Source organism: Mustela nigripes, chromosome 17 (genome assembly GCF_022355385.1).
Source record: "Mustela nigripes isolate SB6536 chromosome 17, MUSNIG.SB6536, whole genome shotgun sequence".
Taxonomy (NCBI): Eukaryota; Metazoa; Chordata; class Mammalia; order Carnivora; family Mustelidae; genus Mustela; species Mustela nigripes.
The window spans coordinates 33,239,909-33,252,718 of NC_081573.1; the positions used below are offsets into that span (position 1 = coordinate 33,239,909).

Sequence of the window (12,810 nt, forward strand, 5' to 3'; positions counted from 1 at the left end):
TAAAACATTTGTTGCCTTTTTTGACTAAGATTTCACAACTTTCATTGATGCCTACTGCTAAGGTTTCAAGACCTCATCCTCTGAGTTTTAAGGGCTCCTTTCCAGGGTAGGAGAGGGTCAAGTAAAAAGAATTAAGAAGCAAAGGTAATCATTTACTCATCCTGCAGATCTTTACTGAGCACCTAATATTTTCTGGGGACTGGACCTATGTGGTATACAAAACAGATCTGTTCATGGAGCTTATGTCTGATAGTGGGGGGAAAACAATGTATTTGTTTAACAGTGCCTTAAAAGAAAAGATTAGGGTACTATGAGAGAGAATGGGGGCACTTCATCTAGATGGGTGGAAAGAGGCAGAAGGAACCTCACTGAGTAAGTTAACTATCAGTAAAAACTCCAAGGAAAAAGTAGGACATAGCCAGGTAGAGACACTGAGGACAAGCTTCAAGGACTATATAGCTGTGGGAACACATCATTCTAGGTGAAGGCCTAACAAGAAGGAAAGCTCAGTGAGCTTCGGGATTTGATGGGAGGCCCCATAGCTAGTAAGGTAGGAACTGAGATGGTACAACAGTGTGCTCCCCTGTTGGAGAAGTCAGGGGACCAGTCATGAAGCCATGCTAAAGATTTTGTATTTTATCCTAAGTGCAGTAGAAAACAGAGTTTAAGTATGGAAGTGCTTTGATAAATAACTTCAAAAGATACTCTGGCATCTATACGGAGAATGGAGAAGGCGTGGGGGCAGGCTGCGGCGGGGTATGCAGGACAGAGGACAAGCAAAACATGGAAATTTGAAGTCCAGCAGGGAGACTTTGAAGTGAAGTGAAGTGAAGGTGGTCTATAAGTTCAGTGGAGAAAAGTAGAATTAATAGGTAATCTGTCACAAATCAAAGGAATACGGGAGCCTATTAGCTTTCTAGAAATCTACCCTTGAATTTTGTTCATAAGTTTTAATCTTGGAACTGCTTCAAAGGGAAAAACCACATAAAAGAGAAAAAAATTAGGGAATAACAATGTGGAAGAGAATAAACAGATCAATATTCTGCATTGCATGTTAAGCAAAATTGAAAGCTAGGCTTTTACTGATGATACATTGTACCACATAGAAAAACAAAAAAATTAAGTTACGGCATTTCTCCAATGATTTATTGGGGAAATGCTCCCAGAGTTCTAGTCCAAAAAAAAAAAAGGTTTTAATGACTTACTATCTTTTTGGAATGATATTAGTAAAGCAAGGTAAAGTTATGGTGCCATTTGCATGCCAGGACACAAGGATTCAATCAAAGAAAAATTTCATCTGCAGGAAATGACTTGCATGAATTTCCAACATCCTGAGTATGTATCTAGGAAACAAACTGTTCAACGAAGTTCAGCTCTTTCCAAGATTGTCCATTTTTATTCACTTAAAACAATTGTTTTTAAGATTTTGAGTCAGAGCACGAGCTGGGTGGGAGGTAGGAACAGAGAGAGAGGGACAAGCAGACTTAGCACTGAGTATGGAGCCCAACAAGGGGCTCCATCTCACAATTCTGAGATGGCAACCTGAGCCAAAGTCAAGAGGTGGATGCCTGACCAACTGTGCCACCCAGGAGCCCCCATTAAACAATTTTTAATATAGGAACACCTGGGTGGCTTTGTAGGTTGAGTGTCTGCCTCTTGGTTTTGGCTCAGGTCATGCTCTCATTGGTTGTGGGATCAAGCCCACAACCTGGCCTCTCACTCAGCAGGGATTCTCCTCCTCTGCCCCTCCCCCCTTCAAATCTTAAAAAAAATTTTTTAATGCTTACCCACAATCAAAGGATTTTTAAATGATTATTGATGAAAAACATATATTCAAGTAAGTGTTAAATATTTTCTTTAAAGGCCACCATTCTATTTTTAGCAGAAAAACATCATGTTCTGATTTCTAGGAGTATTGTATGAAAACTCAGGAATTGGAGCAATATATAAGCATGACTGGTTAAACATGCCCTTGGGAGTAAGCCTGGACCCAGTCCCAGCTCCATGATTCCACTTACCTTACCTCCCATATGTAAGTACTTCTGCGTTTCTCAATCTTTTTTTTCTCGTAGAGTTTCAAGTATTTCAAAAAAAGACAATGTATTTATAAGTGTTTAGCACAGTAACTGGCATATGCCTGAGTAAATGGGTCCTATTATTAACTTTACGCCCATTTGTTCTTAAAGGCGGACATGGTGGGGGAGCCCCAGTGGCTTAGTTGGTTAAGCGTCTGACTTCAGCTTAGAACATGATCTTAGGGTCCTGCGATCCAGCCCCATGCTGGGCTCTCCACTCAGCGGGGAGTTTCCTTTTCCCTATCCATCTCCCCCTACTTGTGCTCTCTCTCAAAAAAAAAGTCTTAAAAAAAAAAAAAAAAAAAAAGGCCAGACATGGTGAAGTGGATTATAAATAGCCACAAGTTGTTTGACATCCCTCCCATCTATAAATGACGTTTATGTCCCCTCCCCTAAAACCTGGATAGGCTCTGTGTTTGTTTGACCAATAGAATTCAGTGGAAGTGAGACTGTGCCGGTTTCCAATATCTAAATGGCAACTTCTTGAAATATTTGCTCTTAGGCCCAGCCACCATAGTATGAGAAAACGCAAGCATCCCTGGGAAGACGTACAGGGAAAGAGAATAAGGAACCCCCTTCCTACCAGCCACCAGTCCTCTAATAAACATTCACAGCTGAGCTCCCAGCCAAGAGCCAACAATAATTTGCCAGTCATGTGAGTGAGCGTGTTGGAAGAAGCTCCTCCATCTAGCCCCATTCCAGCTGCCCCAACTGATGCCAAGTATAACAGAGACTAGCTGTCACTACCAAGTCCTGCCCAAACTGCAGATTAGTAAGCACATTAATTGCTGTTTTAAGACACTAAATTTTGGGGTGTCTTGTAACAGCAACAGAAAACCAAGAACAGATGAAATCATCAAGTTTCCTACTCCACTCTGATCCCATACATGATTTAGAAAAAGGGTAGGCAAGTTCATTTAGTCCAGAAGAAATAAGTGGTTTATAGAGAAAAACAGGTCATGAGGAAATGCTGAGTTTGCTCTGAGCTGCAAAACCGCTTAACTTAAATATAACTCAGTCTAGTTAATCAGCAAACCTTTATAGATACCTGTCCTCTACCTGGAGCTAAGTAGAGTATCTCTGACAATTGATCTCATTCACCCTGGATGCAACTGTCTTGGTAACCAGGTTTAGTTCCAGATCCCAATGTTATTATTTATTTATTTGTTTATTTGAGAGAGACATTACGGATGCGTGAGTAGGGGAGGGGCAGGGGGGAGGAAGAGGGACAAGCAGATTCCCTGCTGAGGGAGGAGCCCTATGGCGGGTTGAAGGGGGGGGACGCAGGGGTGAGGGGAGGTGCTCCATCCCTTGACCATGACTAGGAGATCACTACCTGAGTCGAAAACAGAGGATCGCCCAACCAACCCAGTGAGCCTCCCGTAGGCACCCCTCACTTTTATCTATTTTATATACATTCAGAATATCAACCCATTCAGGCTGGCCATCTGACCCTCAGATCAAACCTAAACCTAATGCAACCAGACACATAAGGCCTAGTAGTCCAATCAAAAGAAATCAGCTCTAGGGAATCCTTTTGCAAAATTTGGCAGTTTGGGAGAGGAGTTTTCCTGGAAGTTATTCAATTTCTGATTAAGTTGGTTCAATGATTGTCAACTTTTATCTCGCCTTATTAGCCAAGAAACTAATAAATGCCAAATAATATTTATGATGTGTGTGACTATTATCTTTATGATGTAAATTACGTCTACTGTTTGTGGTGGCTTTCCTTCCACTAAAGAGAGTCACTGGGGCACCTTTGGCGGCTGCCTTTGGCTCTGCTCATGATCCCAAGGTTATAGTTTGGAACCCCGCATCACGCTCTCTGTGGAGAGCCTGCTTCTCCCTCTGCCTGCTGCTCCCCCAGCTTGTGCTCTCTCTGTCAAATGAAGACAATCTTTCATTAAAAAGATTTTATTTATTTTAGAGAGAGATAACGGGGATTTGGGCAGAGGGAGATGGGAGAGAATCTCAAAGCTGACTCCGCTATGAGTGCGGAGTCCCACGCAGCGCTGGATTTCAGGATCCTGAGATCATGTCCTGAGCGGAAGAGTTCCACCCTCAAGGGCTGAGCCACCCAAGCGGTCCCCATTTAATTTTAAATCCTATAATTTATTCCCGAATTGCAAGTGAAGAAATTGAGGCTCTTCGCTTCTATTCCTTCTTCCGTAAGATAGGGGCAACGTGAGATTTAACCGCCACAACGCCAGAGAACACTCCAATAACCCCAAACGTCCCATTGAGTCCCATAGGGTTACCCTAACGCCTCTCTACCCCTACCCCTCACTTCCCTTCCCCATCTTTGCCCCGCCCACGGCGTCAAATAGCGCGCGCGGGGGATTGGCTCTCGGGAAGCGCGAGGCGGCGGAAGGGGTTTTGGTGGCCATGGTGACGGGAGGAGGGGCGCGGCGCTGGGCTGTGGTAACTGACGCCCGGACCCCGCAGCGGCCGCGACGCACCCTGAGAGACCTGGTTGGTTGTGAGGGCCCCGCAGGCGCGTGGCCGCTCCAGGGGAGCCTGAGGCCCGGGCCTCGCACGTAGGGCCTACCCCGGCTGCGCCGTGAGCGGGCTAGGCCTCCCAGATGCGGGTTGCGGCTCTACAGAGCCGAGCCGAGGCTGGGCCCGGGCCGCGGACGGGATAGGAGGCCGGCGGGCCCGCTCGCCCTGCGGGTGGATGCGGCGGCGGCGGCGGCGATGGACGCCCTAGAGGAAGAGAGCTTCGCGCTGTCCTTGTGAGTGATGCGGCCTGGCGCTGCCGGCGCCTGCCTGGGCCTCCGCCCTGAGAAGTGGGTGTCCTGGAGGGGTGGGATGGGGGCGAGGGACCGCCATGGCTCCGCCCAAGTTCCTGCTGCCGAAGGCGCGGCCGCAGCGACGCCGGGTTCAAGCCGGGAGTGCGGGCGAGTATCATGCTTTGAGCAACGCCTCCATCACAATCCCTACACCTGCGACCCCTAGTCGTCAGCAAAACCTGGCAGCTTTGAGCTGCCGAGGCAGACCACAGGTCAGAGGACCCTCCACCACCACCACCTCCTCCATCATCACTTCTGGGGACTCCTGATCCGATTGCCCCCCCTGGCCAGTATCTCGCTGGTGCCAGGTTTACGCTTACAAGACGATAGGTGTGGGGTGATAGCGAAGATGCGGTGAGTAAACCCAAAGGACAAACATGAGGAGCCTTAAGATGTGCCCTGAGAGCCGCTGCTCCCCTTTATTTGTCCCTTTTGTCGTTCCTTGTGTCCTAATGGGTTTTCTGAAAATGGAGCCATTCAACTTCAATATCACGAACATGTCAAACATGTTTCCTGTTTGGAATTGCTGCTTTAGCCAATAATCATTCTTAATGGCTGAAGCTGGGTGATGGGAAGTTCCTTTTGCTGTTTTTAGACACGTTTGAAAATGTCCCTCATGCACTTTTTAAAGCGAATTCTTTGAAACAGCACCTAATCCAGGTATATTTTTCAGCTCTTCCGCCTCTGATGCAGAATTTGATGCTGTAGTTGGATATTTAGAGGACATTATCATGGGTAAGCTGCCTCGAGCCTCCGTCTAACCTGTGCTCTTCAGTTCTTAGACCCTTGTGGTTTGGAGAGTTAATTTGGAGAGAAAACAGCAAGCTGCATATACATCTTAAATGTAGCAAAGAGTAGTATTAAGTAAGCCATACTGTGATTATAGAGGCAAACATCCCCCCTTGTTTTAACAACTAATAACCATGGATTCAGGTAATGGGCCCTAGAAGTTAGGAGGCACTTGGCAAAACTGACCTACATTATTTCAGAGAGTAAGAGGAATCCCATTTTCAGTTTTGAGCATTAATGTTTTTGTCACATAAACCACCAGCATAATACCATAGCCATAGCACATGTTTCCATGAAGAAAATAAAATGCCATACTTGAGCTGGTTCTGTATTTTCCTAGGTTCTGAGTTCCTTTTTGTGCATTCGTTTTGGTGCATACAGACCTAAATATAATAAGCAGTAACAGGCACCCAAGGTTTAAGACAAATACATGGGAGTGGAAAACTTTGAGTTTTCTTAAAATTAGACAAAAAAGGACTACATTATTTTAGTGGTATTTCACAGTCTCTAGTTTAGTCTGAAAATTACTGACCCAAGCTTTTGTATCTTCAGAAGAGGTCGCAAAAATGTTGACACCCTTAACACATAAATACAGAGGTTTCACCAGTAAGCTCTTGTCCTGTGTGAATCTGAGGGTTTCTGGGGAATCTTCAGGAATACTTTCGAGTTCTTCTGTCCTTTTGGGCACCCCGTGTGCCATGGAAAAAGGAACCATCTTTAAGTTCAGGTATTTCCTTTTATTTTCAGGAGTAACATTCTCTTGTTAAAATTCCCTATTCTCTCACATTTAGGTGTTTTCTATAAGCTAATAATGAATCCATCCAAAAGCCACCTGGCAGTCCTTTATGATAGGTACTCTGATCATCCTCATTTTCCAGTTGACAAAAGTAGGGCTTAGAGATACTAGAAAATGTGCCCAAGGTCACAGTTTAAGCGCCTGAGCTAGGATCAGAGCCCATATGCTTAATCACTACACTGTTTCTACTATAGCTAATGAAATCCTATTAGAAGAGAACCATTCCATTCCCTTGTGGAAAAGGAATGTGAAGAAGTTCCCAAGCCATCCTATATGGGTATGTTTAAAATGGACCAAAGGACAGTTGTAATGGTTGCACAACAATGGGGATGTACTTAACGCCACCAAACCATACTCAGAAACAGTTAAAACCATGAATTTTATGTGAGGTATATGTTATCACAATTTTTAAAAATATTGGTATTTTTTACTAATTAATAATAATTGAACACTGGTGTCGTAATGCACACTTGGTTAGAACATCTGTAGCTTTCCCTCTCCTTGAGACCGGCCACTGAGAAAGCAGTTGTGCTGGTACAGAATTCCTGCTTGCTTACGAGTTAGAAAAGTTTTTAGTCTCCACCAAAAAGCCTAACATTTTCCTGTTGTGGTTCAGATGATGAGTTCCAGTTATTACAAAGAAATTTCATGGACAAGTACTATCAGGAGTTTGAAGACACAGAAGAGAATAAACTCACCTACACACCTATTTTTAATGAATACGTAAGTGGCTTTGTTTCTCTCCTCAGAGATCGGGAGTTCTTTAAAATGTGAATTTAGAACCAAAAGATAATGACATTCGCTGCACTTTTAGAAGCTGCCACCAATACCTGCCAGGAATTGTTTAGAATTCAGTCTAGTTCTCACCTCCCATTGCTTTCCTCTGCAGTGTTTGATGATTGCTGTCCAACTTCTGTTTTTAAAAAATGGCTTGATCATAATCCTGTTTTCAGTTATTATATATGGGTTCGCCATACTCTGCCTTTATATGCTTTGACCTTTGGACTTGCACACACTACAGTTGACCCTTAACTAGGGGTCCTGACGCCTGTAGAGTGGAAAAAACTTTTGACCCTTCAAAAACTACTAACAGCCTGTTGTTGACTGGAAGCTTAACCAATAACAGAAATAATTGATAAACACATATTTTGTATAGGTATCCTATACTGTGTTCTTATAATAAAGGAAGCTAGGGAAAAGAAAATATTAAAGTCATAAAGAAAATGCAGTTAAAGTCCTATATTGTATTTATTTAAAAAAAAAGTCCACGTATATGTGCAGTCACACAGTTCAAACCCTAATCGTTCAAGGGGCAACTGTATTTTTTTCTACTAAACATCTAGTCAGGTACTACCTGACTGTTAGGCAGAAGTGAAGACCAAGACCATTAACTAGTTGGTGTGAAGACCAAGACTAGAACCCAGAAGTCTCAAGTCTAGGCCCTCGGGTCTTTCCATTGTGTTGAGGCCTCAAATAACCTCTTGGAATGATCTCATCTGTCTGAGCAAAGGTTTGATCCTCCAGACTTTCTTAACCTTGGAAACATGGCGAACTCGATGGTTTTCTCCACACAAGCCTCGGCTTATAAGGAGCCTGTGATTACCTCCAACAATATACCTCTCTTTACGTTCTTTTTGCACATATTCCATCTACCCGAGAAAAAAAGGTCCCACTTACTTCATTCTTCACTTCCCGCCACGGGGGTTGTTGCGAGCCCTGCCGTCCCCTGCCTCCACCTACGTCAGCGTGTTCCGTCCGTGTTCCTCCTGTCAGTGTAAATCCCTGCGCAGGCGCTCTCCGGCGTGGGCCAGGGCGCATGCTCAGTGAGGACGGAGGATGTAGCCTGGCGCATGGAATAGGCTCTTGCGAAATGTTTGCAAAGGGCTAGCGGCCGGGCTTTCTGAAAAGCAGCCTTGTTTTCCTAAAACCAAAATCCTTTCCACCGTGACAGATTTCTCTGGTAGAAAAGTATATTGAAGAACAGCTGCTGGAGCGGATTCCTGGATTTAACATGGCGGCTTTCACCACGACTTTACAGTGAGTTGAGCTAGACTCTGCATTTTTATCTCTTCCCCCCTTCCTCCTCCTCCACTCTGAAAAAGACCCTTTTTTTTTCTTCATTGCGTGAACCTAAAGGCTGAGAGCTCTGGGTGGTCAGGTTCTGGGATGGAAAGCCCTCAAAACCGTCTAGTGGAATCTTGAAGAGAAAGAATCTGTTTCTGTCGTTCATGAAACGGCCATCCTTTTCTTTTGCAGGCACCATAAAGATGAAGTGGCTGGTGACATATTTGACATGCTGCTCACGTTTACAGATTTTCTGGCTTTTAAAGAAATGTTTCTGGACTACAGAGCAGTAAGTCACTCTTGCTCACTTTGTCAGCCACTTTGAACCAGAGAAATTCCAAGTAGGCCTGTCAAGCACAGACCAACTGCCAGATTTCTCCCCACAACTGGCCAGTGTCAGTTTGGCAGCTAGTAAGGTACTAGGAGCGTGAGCTGCGGTGCTCCCGACAGGGATCCCACACCCTTACTGAGGAACTGCATGCTCATGTGTTGTCGCAACAGGTCCCAGTACCTCTTATAGACCCTCACTAATTAAAAGAACAAAATCAAAGAGGTCTAATTGCCTTGCCTTTCTTATAAGGCAGGCTTTTAATAGGAAAAAAATATTTCAGCTAAGGGAGAAACACTTTTTAGAGTGATGGGGCCAATGCCGAACAAGAATGCCAAATAACCTCCTTCCCTCTCTAGTCTGCTCCCTCCTGGGGCCTACCCTCCCCGTGAGTACCTCCTTTCCTATGCCTGAGGCAGGGTACTGGGCTAGAAAGGACTCTCCCACCCCCATTCCTTGCTTCTTAAGATTGTTTTCTCACGCAGGAAAAAGAAGGCCGGGGACTGGACTTAAGCAGTGGTTTAGTGGTGACTTCATTGTGCAAATCCTCTTCTGTGCCAGCTTCCCAGAATGACCTGCGACCCTAGGTCCCACCACCAAGCAATGGGATCTTTCTGGATGTTGCCAGCCCAGTAGACTGGACGAGGCTCTGGCTAATGTGACAGAATACATGTTAGAAAGACCGACTGCTCTACAACTTCTTATTAATGTTAAGTATTGATCTGGGTCAAGACAATGGTCTGACCCTCCTGAGACCCTGAAGCACCTTCTCGTGTTCAGTAATCCTAGCACTCCTCCCCAAGCAGACCCCTCTCAGGCCTCTGCATTAGGCTCCGGCTCTGGAGCTTGGCATTGCCCTGGGGTCACTTCCCCTGCATATGTGTTGGTAGGTCATCTCCAGGCCTCTTTGGCTCAACAGGCTCTGCATGTCCTCCAGGTTTTTTGTGTTGCCACAGCCCTCTGTATTGATCACTCTCAGACCTGCAGCCTCAGTGGGCTTTTTGCCTGTGGGAGAACGTATCTCTAGGCTCTTAGTCAAGCCAGCTGCCTGCCCAGCTGAGCTCTCTGCAGCTCTTCCCATTCTAGCTCGTTTGGGCTGTAGGAATCAACTGAGAGGTGTCCCTTTCCTGAAGCTACATGTGGAAATCATTTCCTTGTCTTACACTTGGCAGTCCTTGCATCACTGTTTTCTGCGGTCCTCATGTGGTCTGTTTCTAGAATTCTCTTAAGCATTTTTAGAAAAATATTTTTATAGAAAAATACTCAGGCTAACCTAGTGGATATAATCTTGGAGCTTCCAGATTACCCACTTAAAGATCAAAGTATTATATGCTGTGTGCTTTTTAGCTGTTAGTGCTATGAAAGCAAAAATGCTTTCTGCGTTGGCCTTCCTGATCTACTGGGCACCAACGAGCATGTGCTTAATGCTGTGGAAGTAGGCTCAAAGGTCTCCCCTTCTTATAGCATGTTAAGTGTCTGTACAGGTTTGCTAAAACCCTTTCTATATAAATAAGTTTATTAGGTTTTCTGTTGGGGTAGGGTCTCTAGTTCCTTCCTCCTGTCAAAATCTCCCTACCAAGATGGTGTTCCACTGAGCGAGCTCAGCTCAAGTAGGAGAGAGCAGACAGCTTTACTGGTCACATGTATGCTTTGATTTAGCACAACGTTTCATAGAAAGTACTGACCAGGAAACACAGGTGTCACATCTCTAGAGAGAAAGTACGTAGTATTTCAATTCCCAGTGTGTACCTTCTGTGTTTTTTGTAAGTAAAATTAAGACTATACTGATCTCAGTCACCCATTCTGGTTTTCAAGTATGAGCTATATAGACTATGTGTTTTTCTGTACTGATGTGTGACGCTTATTAAATACTTTTGTACCATGAGTAAACTTGGAGGTATGTTGCAAGAACCGTGATTCTTAAGGGTCTTCTTTACTGTCGCCGCTGTTGTTGGGTCACTGCTATGGTGATCTTTCAAGCCAAAGGCACTCTCAGAGCCAACTTTTTCAAATGCTCCGCCTCCTGGCCTTGCTTTCCCTTCTTGCCCTTTTCAGAGAGGACTACGTACTATAGGCCTGGCCTGGCCTGGTCAAAGTACTTGATGAAAACCTGTTGGTCTGTCTGCCGGTGGAAAAAAAGCCATGGATGTTGACAGGTCCAAAGAATCGCTTATGAAAAATGAGAACAGAGGCAAACCGTTTTTTTCCACTTAGAGGTAAAAAAAGCAGGCAAGCCTGCTGTAGCAAAGTATGAGCAGGTAGGCTTTCTGATTTCTTATAAAACAAACTAGCAGGGCACTTGGGGGGCTCAGTTGGTTATGTGTCTGCCTTCGGCTCAGGTCGTAATCCCAGGGTCCTGGGATTGAGCTCTCTGCTCAGCAGGGAGCCTGCTTCTCCCTTGCTCCCTGCTCATGCTTATGCACATGGGCTCTCTTTGAAATGAATAAAATCTGAAAAAATGAAAACAAAAAAGAAAAATCCACCAACTAGAAACCTGTCTTTGTCCACATAGGAACTTACATCCTCATGTGTCACCTATGATGGGGCTCAGGGCTTATCCTGGCCAGCCTCAGAGACAGCGATACAACTTACTACTTGTGGCCTCCTCACCCGTAAGAAGCAATATTCACTTGAACTGCAGGGTCGAAGGATCAGGGGTGGGGTTGGGGGGCTCAGGCTTAAACCAGAAGCAAGCAGTCCAGTTGAGCATACTGACATCTGCAAGGCAATAGGCTGTTGTAGCAGGGTCAGAAACCTTGAAGACTTCCTTAGGATTTTTATTTCCTCTTTAGCCTCAAAAGAAAATGGGTTGATCCTTAACGCGGAACTTTCTTCTCTGGTTGAGTCCTGGAATGACTAGCAATTGCTCAAATTCTGAGGCACTTAAGAGTAAAAGGGGATGCTGTTTGTGTTTGTTAACAGGCACGAACTGGGCATGTCCCAGGGTGAGTGGGACATGGGTGTCTGGCTACATCCCCAACCCCCAGAGCTAGAGTCGTTGCCACAACCGCGTGCCTCTACAGCGGCCCCCACACCGCCATCAGCAGGAGCTCTGTCCCAAGACCCCTGCCCCCCCATACCTGAGATCATGGATAGCACCAAACTCTATACAGTGTCTTTCCCTCTACATCCTCCCCCCACCGTGATAAAAGTTCAATTTCTAAAGACATGGTAAGAGATGAACAACAATAAAATAAAACCTTTCTAAACATACACTGTTAACGAAAGTTACTTGAGTGTGGTCTCTCTCAAGATCTCTTACTGTCCTGTATTCCTCTGATGATGGGAGCTGACCCAGCACATACAGGAGAGGTGAAGGGAGGTGAAGGGCACACGTGCTGGCGTGCAGTGTGACCTTGCTGGGAGCCTTCTCAGCAGGAGGACCATCTGTTTCCAGACTGTCTGGCCACTAGTCAAACCACCGAAGGCGAGAATGTGGATCAGGGGAGACCACTGTATTTACATTCTGATTGTCCCCGGGGTTGTCCAAAAAGGACCAAGGGGTGCCCAGAAATGCCTTCAGCTGATCATTCAAAGCATGTTACTCTGGCAGCAAAAGTATGAGCTCAGTTGGGAGGACTGCCCCTCGCTGTGGTCTGTGCCAGCCTCCTGAAATCAAGCGTGGTCATCGGCTTTGATGACATGCTCCCTGAACTGCATAAAGCCTGGAAGGGAGCTAACAGGAGGGCAGTGTTCAGTCCAGCAAGATGACCTAAGAAGCCTAAAGCTAGAGTCATGATTCAGTGTTCAACTGAGACCCTCAGTAAAAGGTGTGTTCAACCTGTCGGGACACATGGCCAGGCAGGTAGGAAGTGGGTCAGGCCGCCTCTGGTAAAGGAGGTCACTAGTGCTGCTGAGTGACTCCAGAACTGGATTTACCCACTCCAGGTACTTGGAACCTCTCACTGCAACCCTTCCCTGCACCTTCCCAGAATTTATAAGCATCTACAACCAGGATTACCCAACACC

General features: G+C 45.4%; 1 protein-coding gene across 1 annotated transcript; it reads left to right on the forward strand.

The window, feature by feature from the left end:
* Positions 1 to 4,424: 4,424 nt before the first annotated feature.
* Positions 4,425 to 10,758, forward strand: ARL2BP (ADP ribosylation factor like GTPase 2 binding protein). Its single transcript, XM_059382550.1, has 6 exons — positions 4,425 to 4,807; positions 5,538 to 5,599; positions 7,066 to 7,172; positions 8,401 to 8,486; positions 8,706 to 8,802; positions 9,327 to 10,758. The coding sequence occupies exons 1-6, from the start codon at positions 4,770 to 4,772 to the stop codon at positions 9,426 to 9,428; spliced, it is 492 nt and encodes a 163-aa protein (XP_059238533.1). The 5' UTR covers positions 4,425 to 4,769; the 3' UTR covers positions 9,429 to 10,758.
* The last annotated feature ends 2,052 nt before the right edge of the window (positions 10,759 to 12,810 follow it).